Source organism: Seriola dumerili, unplaced genomic scaffold (assembly GCF_002260705.1).
Source record: "Seriola dumerili isolate Sdu_G_001 unplaced genomic scaffold, Sdu_1.0 BDQW01000073.1, whole genome shotgun sequence".
NCBI classification, from domain to species: domain Eukaryota; kingdom Metazoa; phylum Chordata; class Actinopteri; order Carangiformes; family Carangidae; genus Seriola; species Seriola dumerili.
In genome coordinates, this window is record NW_019174328.1 from 1,646,367 (window position 1) to 1,661,298 (window position 14,932).

At 43.1% G+C, this 14,932-nt stretch overlaps 1 protein-coding gene across 2 annotated transcripts in view; it reads right to left on the bottom strand.

Moving 5' to 3' along the window:
* Positions 1-1,141: 1,141 nt before the first annotated feature.
* sertad2 (SERTA domain containing 2) overlaps positions 1,142-14,932 on the bottom strand; it is a 34,754-nt gene continuing 20,963 nt past the window's right edge. The window contains exons 1-2 of one of the 2 annotated variants that reach the window (XM_022743926.1): positions 12,389-12,469; positions 1,142-2,906 (exon numbers count right to left, since the gene is read on the bottom strand). In XM_022743926.1, the coding sequence (XP_022599647.1) occupies positions 1,631-2,902 (1,272 nt within the window). In that variant the 5' untranslated portion in view covers positions 2,903-2,906; positions 12,389-12,469 and the 3' untranslated portion in view covers positions 1,142-1,630. Of the gene's footprint in view, positions 2,907-12,388; positions 12,470-14,932 lie in introns of those variants that run through there. The other variant, XM_022743924.1, reaches the window with a different exon arrangement.

The following is a 14,932-nucleotide window of genomic DNA, read 5'->3' on the forward strand; positions in this document are numbered from 1 at the left end:
CCTGCTATCGTCTGTGAGCTTTTAGGGTTAACTTCAAATTCTACTGCACGATGTACAGAAGTGAGCAGAGCTCTGAGATTTGGCGTGTCGGGCTCCTATTCTAAACACAAGTAAACATACTCTGCAAATACAGTGTGTGTGTAATACTGTATGCTGTGCTGTAATTTGTCTGTCACTCATGTTGCTAATTCTGTATGAACCCAAGCAGAAATAAGGCATTTCTACTAAAATATTCAATCTTCTTCATGTGATTTTTACAAATCTTATGGAGTCACGCTAATGCCACAATGACATCCCCTATAATCTGTGATAGCTGTTCTGTTTTGAGTCCAAATTTTACGTGTTTAGAGCCTAAAGTCTGTTTTTTAGGTTAGACTTTTCAGATCACCTACATCTGACTGGGAGGCAAGAGTTGGTGCTGGCACTGCTGCCGCTTCATTTCCAATGTAAACACATCTAGCTTTCCTGTGGGAGCAGCTCATTTGAATTCTGCTGTAATTGAAGCATGATAACTAGCCCATATGACCAAGCTCATGTAAAATAGCATCCAGCACAGTTATATGTGCTGGCCAATGAGGAGGAGGAAGGAAAAAAACATAAGTCCTGAACTGAATTCATAGACATGATGTGATGCAATCTCTTTCTACCAAAAAAGTTTAACAAACGAACAAACAGGTGATGTGTTTTAGAGCTATTCCCAAAGCATAATTATATAGCCGAGCTAATATGTGATGTAGCACACTGGTAAAATAATGTATTTCTCGTAAAACCTTTTTATGCTTGCTTAACAAATAAAACATAGCATCTCTAATAAGATAAAGATTAAATAATTATTATTTGATCATGAGAAATTACCTTACTTACTTATAGTTTTAATACAATAAATTAAAAAAACATTGAGGAGTGACCTCTCTAGGCTGTTAAAGTGAAAAGAACTAGAAAAAAAAAACAAATACTGTAAAAAACAGGAATTGAATAAGTGGTCATTTTGAAAGGCACTCATCTGCTAAAAGCCATGAATTGTGTGTGTGTGTGTGTGTGTGTGTGTGTGTGTGTGTGTGTGTGTGTGTGTGTGTGTGTGTGTGTGTGTGTGTGTGTGTGTGCGTGTGTGTGTCATGTTTATATGTGTTTATTCGTATTTCTTTACCTGTGAGAAGTAGAAGTCCTCACAAGGATATAATGATTGCAAAATCCTCAAGAATGAGGACAATTTGCCGGTCCTCCTGTTTCTCTATGTACAGTTACTCCTCAGGGTTAAGGCTTAGGTTCAGGTTAAAGATTAGAACTAGGATTAGGTTTAAATTAGGGTTTGGGAATGAATGGAGTCAATGGAGGTCCTCACAAGTATAGAAATACAAACTTAATTGTGTCTTTGTTTCCCAGTTACTTCATTCCATATTTGGAAAGGCGAGCACAGTGCATGCACAGTGTTGTGTAGTAGTAGTAGTTGTCATAGTAGTACTAATTGACATCACCATCGATGTTTACAATTACCGACCTCTGAAGAAAGTTTTTTTTAAAAAACATAAAAACAACAACCAAGAAAACCCCCGAAGCGATCCCAAATTTTCATTCCAGTCTGTTCTGCGGATTAAACTGTTTGTGTGTTTGTGGCGGTGGCGTCCGCAAGTCACGAACCCACCAACACCTCCATGATGTGGTCCAGTTCTGTCAGATCGATTTTGAAAGGCTGATTGGCTGAAACCTGGGGGGCGGAGCCACTGTACGGTGACGTCAGCGATTTGAGGAGGTCGTCTGTTGTCACCACTGGTGACAATTTGGCGAGGCCACCGCCCGCTGTCACGCCCACGGCCCCTGCTGTCGTACAGGGGTCAAAGTCATACATGGACGTGTCGATGTCGGCGAACAGGACGTCGTCCAGCGCCAAGTCTGAGAGAAACCCCGAGGGTGAGGCAGAGGAAGGAGGGGAGGAAGGACAGGAGGAAATGTCTACTAAGCCGCCAGGGGGCAGTGTGGGCAGAGTGTCCATCGGCCGGAGCTCGGCACAGCGAGATTCTGCCAGCAAGACGCCAGCTGCCTCTGGTTTAGCACCCATGGTCCTATAGTCTCTGGGTGGGCAGGAGGGTGTTGGGAGGAGGGGTGCTAAGTGGGAGGGCCGGGTGAGTGGCGTGGGAGCTGGGGAGGTAGTCACGGTCATAGTATTAGCTGCTGCTGTCCTTGTTATGGCTGTGGGAGGACCCAACTCCATGTCACTCAGAGTGGAGGGGAAACCGTCAGTGGACGAGGCAGGCACAGGGACCCTGGGGGACGCCTGGCCCAGAAGTGCCGAAGGTAATGTGGGAGACTGAGCTGGGGGAGGCGACAGAGGAGGGGTGGGTGGGGATGGAGCACAAAAGGTTGAATCTCCACCGTCCTCCTCCAGTAAAGAGGCTGGGGTGAGGCAGGCTTCCAGAGGGGCGAGGCAGGCCTCCACACGGCTGGGGCAGGCCTGGGATGCCTGGCAGTTGGGAGGCACCATTGGGTGGGGTGAAGGCGGCGGAGCGATCACCGGCATCAACTGTGCTGTCGCTGTTGCTGACAAAACACCAAAGGAGGGTGGCGCCTCACGGAAGCCCTCGTCCATGGGATCGTCGGGTGGTGGCGACGGTGGCAGGAGCAGCGGCCGCAGGGAACCCTCCTGCTTGAGTTCATCCTGGATGCGTCGCAGCATGTTGTTGATGAGGACGCGGCGCTCCAGGCTGGGCTCGCCAAGTGGCCGCTGGCTGTACAACTTCATCAGGGAGATGTTGAAGATGGTCTGGCGCTGCAGGGTGTACGATACCTTGGATAGGCCCTCGGGACCGAGGCCTACTCCCCCTCCCGCCACCGACGCCTCCAGCGTTTTGCCTTCCAGCCCCTCTTCATCCTCGTCCAGCTTCCGCTTCGCACCTTTACCGAACATATATCTGGAAAACACAAAACCAGAGAGACAGGAGTTAATTTGTCACCGGGCTGAGAATACAGAAACATAACAACTGTTTAATCCGTCTAAAACTGTCAACTGATTAGTTTTCCAGTTTCCCAGAGCTGAAAGTAACATACTTAAATAGTTTGTTTGGTGCGACCAAGAGTCCAAAACCCCAGAATTTCAGTTGATTATCAGATAAGACAAAAAAAAGCAGCAAATCCTGCAAACGTTTGGCCAATTAATTTCTTATAGATCGTTAATGATCCCATCATTTCAGCTCTACCATCATCCAGAACAGGGGTAAGTGATCTGGCCAAACGATCACATGGTGATCTTTTTGGGTAGAATAGCAATCCACAATCTGAGTCACATCTGCATTCTGTTTCCGCTCTGGAAGTTGTGATTCGTATTATTCCATCGCTTTGATGCTTCTTTCAGATGTTTGTCTGCTCGTCACTATTCTTCTCCGACAGCTCTGTCTTCTTTGGTGTCACAACCAATCACACTTTTTGCTTAGACCATATGGAGCATGTGTTTGGACAGCGTGTTATTTATTTACGAGGTGCTATATGTAAGTGTTTTGATGTGAAAGTTCAGTTCTGAGTTTTCTTGAGGACAGACTGTAACTCCACCATCTTGGACTGCAGCTGGTGACAGGTGGTCTTGTTCTGCTCAGGTGGAGAACTGGTTCATGTGCCGCTACACCACACTCACTGCAGTTAGCAGGCTAGCTGTTTAACAGTTTATAATGGTCTGGTTAACAGCGACTGAACTTTTAAAATTTAATTTCTAAATATAATCCACGGTATAAAATCTTCTGATCACCGTCTAATAATTAGTAATTAATAATTTAGTCCTGTTTGACCCACTTGGTGACAATTACTACTTTACACGAGGTTTGTCATGGTAGCAAACCACTTGGGCCGGTCCACTTTAGGCCATCAGTGTTAAATGGAACCCCTCTGGGTGGATCAAAAATGCCAGAAGGCAATGGAGAAATTTTTTCAGAGCCTGATAACTTAGACATAAATATATTAATCATCCTCAATAATTAAACATGTTTTGAATACAATTCTCTAAACTGGTGAAATGTGAGTCTTTGATACCTGACACCTGATTATTTGGTTTTTTGTATGTTGATAAAATCCAGTAGCACCTCTGGATCTCAACATGAGATTATCAGTGTCAGATCTCACCTCACTGACACTCAGATACACTGTACATTCACCAGTGAAGTTTTCAGACTGAAACCCAACAGCTTAACCGTGGTGATTCAAGAAGCTGCTTAAATGCAACAAGCTTACTGCAACAAGGGATTTAAAAAAAAAAACATACAGTGAAACCAAGAGCAGCTGCAATGGGAGCCTCACCACTACATACTGTAGCTCAGCACACACATGCACGCACACTCAGAGACATAGACACACACACACCAAGTTATGTAATAGCAGCGTTCCCTGCTGTACCACAGGATCATAGGCCAGATTTAAAGCCCAACCCCCTTCCACCCCTCCCTTCTCCTGCCATATTAGAATAGCACATTGAGTTACATAGTGAGGGGGTGGGGCAGGGTGGGGGGCGAGAGACATACAGTAGGAGAGAAAAGAGAGAGAGCCACAGTACACAGCCACAGTAGATTCCCTAAACATGCATGTTCCAGTAGTTAAAGAGATCTCTCCTTTTAATTAAAATATCTGATGGTGCTATTATTGTTTCTGCAGAGACAGAAAGAAAGAAAGAAAGAAAGAAAGAAAGAAAGAAAGAAAGAAAGAAAGAAAGAAAGAAAGAAAAGAGGCATCGCTGCAGTGTGTTTGACTCTAATCCAGGCTGACAGGCTCATGCAGCCAGTCGCTGTCTACACACATACACACACACTGCGCATGCGTCTCCTCATACACACACACGCAGCCACACACACAGGAAGTGTGAGCTGCAGGCCCAGTCACCACGACTGGTTGGTTGCCATGACAAACAGAGTCAGCTGGGAATTCACCCAAAGAGATGACAAAGAATGGGATGGGGGAGGAGGGAGGAGGAGGAGGGAGGAGGAGGAGGGAGGGGAGTCTGCTGGGGGGCAGGAAGGAAGAGGAAGAAGATGAAGAGGAGGAGGAAAAGTCAAAGGAGGAAGTAGGTGAGAGATTGGTCTGGAAGAGGTGGGAGGGCAATGAGCAGCCTTCTCTCCTCCCGCTACTACAACTACTGCTGAGCTGCTTTTGAGCAACGGATTCAAACCCAACTCCTCTTTTACCTGAAGACTTTGAAACTGGCACTTGCTGCAGGTCTGTTGGTTCAGTGGCAGCACATTTACACTTTCATATTAACAATTAACATTAACTGTTATGGTACAGAAACCTCCTCCTCTCAGCAAAATAGTCGCAGCAAACTGCCCTGTTAAGTCAATCCAATTTGATTTAACAAATCACAAAATTACCTAAGCTGTCAGAAACTTTAAACACACAATATGTCACTTTCTGCCACTAGAGGTCTCTCAATAAAGACAATAACAAAAGACGGTGTTTGGTGACGTCGTGAAGTAGTCTGGGATCCTGAGAGTTAAGGCTGCCGTCACTGCAATCAGCTTCTCCTTCAGGATTCCTTCAGTGCGAATTGTTGAAGTTCTTACCAGGAGCTGAATTTTCCGCAAAGCAACGGACCAGGGCATTAAATCCAGTAGAAATACTGAATAAAGCAGTTTAATGTTAAAAATCAATTTTTCTCCAACACTGTTCGGCAGACACAAGAATTCTTGGAGGGGCTACGAGCTGAGCTGCCGCTAACCTTTGCTCAGCTTATTTCTCTCATAACGTAATATTCAGATATCTGATGACTGAAATCCTTCATTAGGTTAAAATGACCAAGATCTAAAAAGTGTATCATAAAACTGTGGTTAAAACAATGGATAAAAAGTCAATTTTGATGCTTCTGGCAGACAACCACAACATGATGTCATTAACATAGCTCTAGTATATAACATATATAACATAGCTCTAGTAATTTTTAGACATTTCAATGTGGAAAAGCTACTTATTATCACTTTAATACGACCGGTTTATGGATGCTTCCGCTTCAATAAGACTTTTGGTTTAAGTCCCTTGGCAGTTAATACAGGTAATACAGGTGATGTTAGTCTTTGCTATCTACCAGATGACATGAGAAAAAGGTGTGAGGAAATGGATGCATGTCTTAATGAGCATATGCTGATATTAGTTTCATGAATTAACGATCAGTGTTTTTTCATCAGCCAAAGAAAAGATGTCAGGATTGGCCGCGTTGTTTGATTGACAGGTGATCTCTGGGAGGTTCAGAGCAGGAAACACCACAACAACAAATGTCAGCAACAAGATGAACACAACATCAAATCATACAGAACTGCAATGAAGACGTTCTTGACTTTTATTATGGTGATTAAAAACACATTTTAACATGTATGTGTCCATGAATTTAAATCATGAATGAGATTCTACATTTCACTGCAGCTGCTTCGAGGAAAATGGCGAATCAGAGAGAGACAGAAACACAGAGAATCAAAGAGAGAGCAACAGAGTTAGTTTCAAAGCAGTTTGCGGGTGTGTGATTGAGAGCTGAAGCAGCTGCGCATGTCTGACTCACTGACTCATGGCAGGGTGTTTAGACTCACACACACACACACACACACACATACACACACACACACAGACACACACACACACAGGGCTAACATACCAGAGGTGCCCCACCCCTTACATTCCACTTCATTATCCTCCTCTTCCCCTTCCTTCTCCTCCACCTCCTCTCTTCTTCACTCACACTTTTTTTTTTTTACCTCTTTTCCATCTTTCTTTTTCATCCTCCCTCTGGTCTTTATGTCACACCTCCCCCTCCTTCCACTGGCTGTCAAAGTTCACAGACCCAGAGCCGTCCTACACCCTGTGAGCACAGTCTCGATATGAACACACCAGCAGAAGAAGAAAAAGTCAAAGCAAGAATAATAGATGAGCGTATAGCTGAGCAGATCAAGCGCAGCGGCGGAGGAGCACCGCACTCCAAAATGGAGCTACAGTCTTCATTCAAGGTCATTGTGACTTCACATGCCACTGTTAATAGTCCCGCAAAGTAGAGTATTAAAACTACCTTTTCCAAAAGGTTTTCCATGAGGTGCATGTAGAAAAAACCTCTTAAGACCTTCAAGACAAAGCAGCAACCATCTATAACTAGAAATGAACCAACCTGCAGGTTTGAAGGTCAGTGCTACTACTGAAAGTTGCAAAACATGATGAGTATTCAGTGTGTGCAATAAAAAATAGTACTTCTAGTACTAGTAAGAGGATCTGTTATCACCTCCAACAGTCCTGCAGTGTGATCAATTTCAAAATAAGAGTGTAATCAATCATATCAATCGCATGATTTCCATTAGAGACTGATAATGTCATCTGAGCAAGGTTTTACTTAAATGAAAGTCCAACATCTACCTGTTATTTTATCAATATATGTAATCAATGACATCTTGTGAAATGTGCTCCTTTTGCTGAGGTTCATCATTTTTTTCTTATCCTAGAAACCAGGTTCAAAAATGTGCAACAGATAACGAACAAAAAGCAAAATCAATAGATAAATGGTTGTTTCCAGCAGAGCGATCTGATCTGAGAGAAGAACGTCAGGTAGGAACATTTCTCAAAATAAACACTTCTCTGGTTTTTGCCTACAGCCTAAAATATCACCAAATGTCCTGATACGAACCAAGGAACAACCGCACACTGGCCTAGTTTGAAAAAATTTCCATTCATTTTACTCTGAAATGTCTTCACAACCAGGCCCACACAGCTTGTCCCTCTAAGAGAGAGCTAAAGGACAAGCTAAGGACATAATACAATCAAACAGCGTCAAAATCTGATATTTAACCTCAGAAATCGAGGCCAACTTGTGGCTAAAGGTGTGTTTACATAAGACTACATGAAAAATTGATGATGGCTTCAGGGAGGTGGGCCTTACAATAAAATAATAATATGAAGCAAAGAGAAATAGAACATAAAGAGTGAGTTTGATCATGTCTGAATGACTGAGGAGTATTAATCAAATCTCAAAATGATTATGTAAAACATAACAACATGCACCTTTGAGACGTTTAGAGGTGAGGTCAGGTGTGTGTCCAAGCATGAGAGTGTGTGCTAGTGTGCCAACTGTGCCTGCAAACACACATCAGACATGTGGGCTGAGAATATTATTCCAGGAGCTGGCTGTAGTGAGTATGAGTGTGTGTGAGTATGTGTGTGTGTGTGTGTGTGTGTGTGTGTGTGTGTGTGTGTGTGTGTGTGTGTGTGTGTGTGTGTGTGTGTGTGTGTGTGTATGGCATGTGCTTATGTGTGCGTGTCTTGTGTGATAGTGCAGTGCTAGAGGATGGACTCTGCAGTGATATTATGATCCTGTAACCGGATACGCTGGTTTCCATGCCTGAGCTGCACATCCACCCCTCCCCCTCACCTCTACATCGAGCTATTTCAGGTTCTCTGGATGCACAAAGTATGGACATACGCTACACACTGCACTGCTGCAGGTAGATGACTGGAACACTTTGTCGTGTTCCTCGTTCCACACGTATTAATCTCAGCGTTCACAAACAGTGGCTGACTTGCAGTTCGCAGTCATGACTGTGCCTCCACGGTTCCTACTCTCTGTAACGCATCCAGCCCCGCACATGAGGACGACACTGTCAAACTCACTCGTGTGTGTGTGTCTCTCTCTCTCTCTTTCTCTCTCTCACACACACACACAATGAGGAACTAGTAAACACATTCCAGACAAAACCCAGAGGAAGAAATGAGTTGTAGTGCTCGCCTGACCAGATCCACTACGCTCAATAGCAGCTACGCTTCCACACACTACTTAGGATACAGTTACAGCATGACGATAGCTGCTTCTCCTGTTTCTACCACTGCTGCTACTGCCGTGACTACTTCTACAGCTCTGTCTACTCATAATTTAATTCTGGTTTTACGACATTGTTGAGCACACACGTATTCAAAGTGCCACAACCAGACATGGTCATCAAAAATCATCCTCAACACCTCACCAGCAGTGTTTCCACAAATAATGGCCAACTTGCTCTTTTGCATGTGATTGCAATAAAACAGGCAAATATCTTCAACTGGGAAAATACAGTTGTCTTTTCCCAATAGCTATCTGTGAGTCTGAAACATGGAGGTGACACCTTTAAACTCTTCAAGACATAGGCTATCAATTAAGCAACTCATGGGTGGGTTAAAAGGTGAAATGCTTATAGGAGATCTGGTGATGGTGAATAAAGGGCAATTAAATAAATTAATTTGTTTTGGGATTTCAAGTGGCTTCAACGTTTAATATTATAATATAATGATGAATATGAGCAATATCATGGTTTTTGTGGTTAGTGTGTGGTGTTAGTGTTAATTACACAAGTTGTCAAATATTCTAGGACTGAGTATACTTGAAAATAAACAGTAGAATTTATCCTGAAAACTCTTTTATTTTGAAATTTCTGAAAAAAGTTTGATAAATGTTTTTTATGACACAACAACAATGAGGGAGGACAGTTGCTAGAGAAGAAATAAGCCAATCATGCAACTGGAAACAATGTCTGTGTGTGTGTGTGTGTGTGTGTGTGTGTGTGTGTGTGTGTGTGTGTGTGTGTGTGTGTGTGTGTGTGTGTGTGTGTGTGTGTGTGTGTGTGTGTGTTTTCCCTCGTAGTGATCATAAACGCTCACATGACGAAGGTCAGTTGAGTATCAGACAGGGAATTCACTACGATCCCTTACATAATGACAGACCTGATTACAAAACCCCACAGTTCCTACTGCGCAACATGTAATATCCCCATTAATAAAGAGACATTGGTGAGAGCAGCCAGGCCCAGGGTGGACTTAGCCACTTAAAACAAAAATGTTGGTTTGCTGAAGGCCATCTTGAAGCCTGAAAGACTTTCTCTCTCAGTTTTGTTGAACGATAAATTAATTACAATTCATTTTTAACAGCAATCCTTAATTTGTTGATGTGAATGAATGGATAAATGGAGTTGATAGAAGTATTTAAAGAGCAAGTTAAAGTGTCTGGAGTTAAGAGATTCAGCACCTCAAACTGCAGCAACCAGAGTGACCATAAGTTGTATAATCATTAAGTTAGGATTTATAACAGGGCTGTTATTTAGTCAGATGTAAATGGAAACTGAGGCTGTGTTCAACCATGGACAAAACAGCCAGTTCATTAAACATTGTCAGTCAATCACATCAGATACACCTGACAGGTGTATGTGCTTAAATGACTTATTCTTTGAGATTAAAGGTGTTATGATACTTAAAACGGAAAATCAACTGTTTTTACAAAAAGTTAACATCATGTCTCACTTTTACAGAATTGTGCAGTAACTCACAATGACACACACACGAACAGTAAGTGTGTGTGTGCTTCTCAAATTTCACACACACACACACACACACACACACACACACACTTAAATCTATAAATAAAAGGCAGAAGAAGATAGCAGATTTAGGTCAGCAGACGTGTCCACATGCAGCTGAGCGCTCCACTCTTTTCCACCGAACCTCTTCAGGGAGAGAAAACCCAGCTTGATGCTTCCAGTGACAAAGCCTCAGAAGCTACAGAAATTCACACTGTCAATACGGGTGTACAGTCGTATCCACCTTATTCCTGCAGTATCTGCCTTATTACTGCAGCATGCATCGTACCACGGCAGTGTTGGCCTTATTACCACAGTGCCCATCTTGTTACAGCGGCACCGGCTTCAGTGCTGCAAGTGTCATCATTCTTACTGCAGGCTGCACCTTTATTACTTAAGTATAATCCTTATCATTGCAGTACAAGCCTTATTACTGCACTTGAGGCCATACTGCTGCACTGGGAGCTTCATTATTAATGCTACTTACAGGTATGCAGCCACTGAAGGTATGCAGTATATAGTAGCCTGCTACATCCATCCCTCACTGGGGAGCCGATGCATCAGAACCGACCTATGACGGTAAGTTCAAGCCTTAGAGAACCTGCAGCTGTCACCTTTCTCATGATGTCCAGTCCATTTTCAAATCAACGCCTAAGCAGATATGTGTTAAAGATGATATTGTTATAGTGTCTCCAAATCCCCCAAAATTTCCTTCCAGCTGAATGCTGATTTATTGAGTCTGAACATAACAGCTGCAAGCTAGGAGAACATGTGGGGAATCTGGGTTCTAAAACAAAATCAGGGACTGCCCACTATTATTTTTTCCAAGTTGTCTTGGCAGTGAAGTGTAGAGTGGAAGCTCAAAATTTAGCCACTGACATGTCTCTTATTGGAAACGTTCCAGTAAATGAATCCATGAAATTTAAAATCAACTTTTTTTTTTTTTTTTTTTTTTTTTTTTAGCATACTCTGAACCCAACCTCAAGTCTGAGGGGTTCCCCACTCAGGCTTCCCCCTCCCCACTGTGGTTATCTGCTCATCTAGAGTATAGGCAGTTGTATAACTCTGCTTCACATCTGCCTATGTGTCTATGCTCTGTGGTCTGCTCTGGGTCTATGTTATACTGTGGGTGCTGGTCCAGACTGAAACTCTGACTGTGACCCACATGCAGGTTGTGGGTCACAGCCAAGGGGCGACAGGGTGAGGAGGAGGTACGGTCACTCAGAGAGCAGACTGCTGTGTTGTGGTGCATGTTACGAAACAGAGGCCCCTCCACTCACCATAATGGCTACACGACTGAGACGGTCCCAAACACTGGAGACCAAATCACTTCACACTGCACACACACTTCACCACTTCAAAGCAGGTAATAGGTGTACTTTACACAGGTAGACAATAATAATAATAATAATAATAATAATAATAACAATAACAATAAACAAATAAACAGTTTGTGTGCTTGCAAATGTCATTCATGTAAATATTATTTGTGTGCTGTTGTTGACGCGTATCTTCAAATGTGTAACTTCACCACGTCGTTAGAAAGGCCTCAAATACATTCTCAACAAATTATATTGTATTGTATTGTAATGTAAATTTTAAAAAAATTATGTCATTTTATGTAATTTAGGATTTACTTTTTACACTTGAAATAACCTAATTATTAATTTAGCTAAAGTTATTCATTATAGCGGCATGTACCAGTAGCTGAGTGTATTTTGAGAAAGCACTCAGTGTATTTTGGTTAAAAAAAAGTTTAACAGACAGACTTTTCTCCCTAGTGATAAACTGGAAAGTGGCGGCCACTGCCTCGGCTCTGTGAACTGTGAGTTTTCGGCAGACACAGATACATGTTCAATGGTAGTAAAGCAGGGACCAGTATAGACAGATATTATCCGCTAAATACGAAAACTTTTCCAACCAGACCCCGCTATACCCGACAGCAGCACCGCTCAAACACCAGCCTCCACCGTGTCTATTATTCATTAGAAATAGGTTACACTGCCCCGTCGTAACGTATCCCCACGGCGTGTTTTACTTTCCTCTCCAAAAGATATAAATTAAGGTCTTACCACATCCAGGTCCGCCGGAGTTTGAAAGAGAAACATGGGGGGGTATTTAAACGGTCCTGTCAGCCACAGAAATACAAGCCGTCCGAGCTCTCGGAGACTCTGTAACACAATGGCGCTGATAGGAGGAGAAAACTGCCTCCGCTCACAGGAACGCTGCTGCCTTCACGAGCCGCCGGACACGACCTACTCTCGAGGTAAACTGCACGTGCGCTTCATGTCATTTGACTCAAACATTTTAGATTTTAGATATTAGTTAGTGATAGTGACGCATGTTAAACCAAGATTCACGCAGGGAAACCCTGAGTCAGATGCGTCGCAGATCTTATATATATATATTTTTTTTTTTAAAAGTAAACTTTTGTTTGACATAACCTTTATGTGTGCGGCAGGCTACTGTTGGTGAATTAATCTTTTATTTATTTTTGGCTTTTATTATAAGTCTCAGCCTCTAATAAACTTTTATGATGGTACAGTCATCTGTGCAGAAAGTTGTCCTCTCTAATACTTAAAAACAAAACCTCCAAATAACATTTAACCTACAATTAGTTCATAGATAAACAAACGTTTTTGACAACTGATTGGTTCAAAATATCAATTATACTCCAGAGGTCGTTATTCGTGTAATAACGTCATAATTACTGTGGTGACAGGATCCATTTTGTTGTGGCTCGTAATTTTACGAGGAGCACGTGAACGTAGCAGGAGAAGCTGAAACCGAGCAGCTGCCCTGAGAAGTGGCGTCGTCAACTTTGCTCCGCCCACACACACACACACACACACACACACACACACACACACACACACACACACACACACACACACAGGCATGTTCTGTAACATTGAATCGCTCTTTCTCTTGCTCTCTCCCTCAACAGGACCATAAGACTAGTTATCTGCTGGTGATTGGCTGTTTTTGACTTGCACTGGAAACTTGAAATCATTTATTTCAATCATTTATCAGAATAGTGGGTGGTCACAGGAATGAGCAGCGGGCTGGTGCCGTTTGGCTGGTTAGTAATGCCCGGCCCGTCCTACCCAACAGCAGATGGCAGGGTGATGTCCGGTAAACTCAAACAAAACCCAGTGGAGTCTGCGATGTGCAGACAAAAACACCGGTGGAGCATCCAGGGGCAGAAAATGGGCATCTTGGACCGTTTGTGCCCCCGATGCCCCCTGCTGCACACTCACCCAGTTGTGCACTGATACACTCACAGACACAATGCAAGTCTCCCTACTTTGTCCAGACAGGCTTTGATCAACCTGCTGTCACAAACATTTCCTTCTATTGGAGTCCAGTATTTGCAGAGCACAGAATCGTTCAGTTTCTCAGCTTGTCAGGGAGGAAAAGTGCAATGAGGCCTTCATGGTGCACTGAAGCTCTCCATGTAAAGGCCTGGTCTAAACAGAGCGTGGCACAAGAAAAGAGAACATTTATTTTGCAGTGATTCCATTGATTTTGCCATTTAAAATACTGGTGTGACCAGGACTTAAGTCATCGCTGGCTGAGGGTTACAAGACACAAAAACACCCATCACTGGACAGTATGACGTGTGACTCAGTGTTACAGCCCAAGCTCAGTCAGTGGAGACAGTAGAGCTTATATGGAAACTGCTGGTCAAACAATAAAAGACAGGAACAGGGATTCTCAATACATCAGTATCATGCAAACGGTTTGGCCTGAATGAAAGCTCAGCTGGAGGATGGCTAACAGGCGCGTTAGCTCGGTGCATGCGTGCGTGCGTGTGTAGCCTCTGTGGTGAATGGAGGTCTGATATAGTCCTGTGTTCATCTCTCTGGACTCTGAGTTGACTCATGAATGCCGAGCAGTGAGGAGGGATGGCTCTAAATAAAGATTTCAGGTCAAAAACAGGAAATGGCTCAGTGAGCAGGGAGGGCAGGGCCATAGCAACACCAACTGGAGAGCTGCACCCACAACATCCCTCCCTCCCTCCATCTATCTTTATTTATTTCTCCCTCGCGCTTCTTTTATTTCGCTCTCTCTGTAAAAATCTGCTTGTTCCTCATCTTTCTTTCCCTTTTGCCTTTGCTTTACCTCTATTTTTCTCTCTCTTCCCTCTGTCTTTTTCTCTTTTTTCTTCCGCTTCTGTCCATTTATTTGTTTTTATTTCATTTCAGTGACTTGATTGCCTTCGCTGAAACAGAATTACAAAAGCACAATGCAAAAGGTCAACAGTTTATGCATTCAGATCTAATGACATGAGAAATGATTGTTTCCCCAACATGTTCTATAAAATGTAACAGTATCTACAATAACACAAACACAACATGTAATGCTACAAGTGAGTCAAAAACCAGTAAATCCTTTATTCTATTGTAGTTATGTTCTGCTCTTTGTCTACGTCTTTATGTGCGTGTATCAGGTTGTGTGTGTGTCACCATCAGTGTGAACCTGACTCATGGTGAGTTCACTGGTCTAACTCATCGCCTGGTACATGAAGCTACATGTTGCTCCCATCCGTCGCTGTGTTGCACCTCTGGGTGGTAACTCGCAGGTTTACAACTGTCACCAGAATTAGTTTGCTG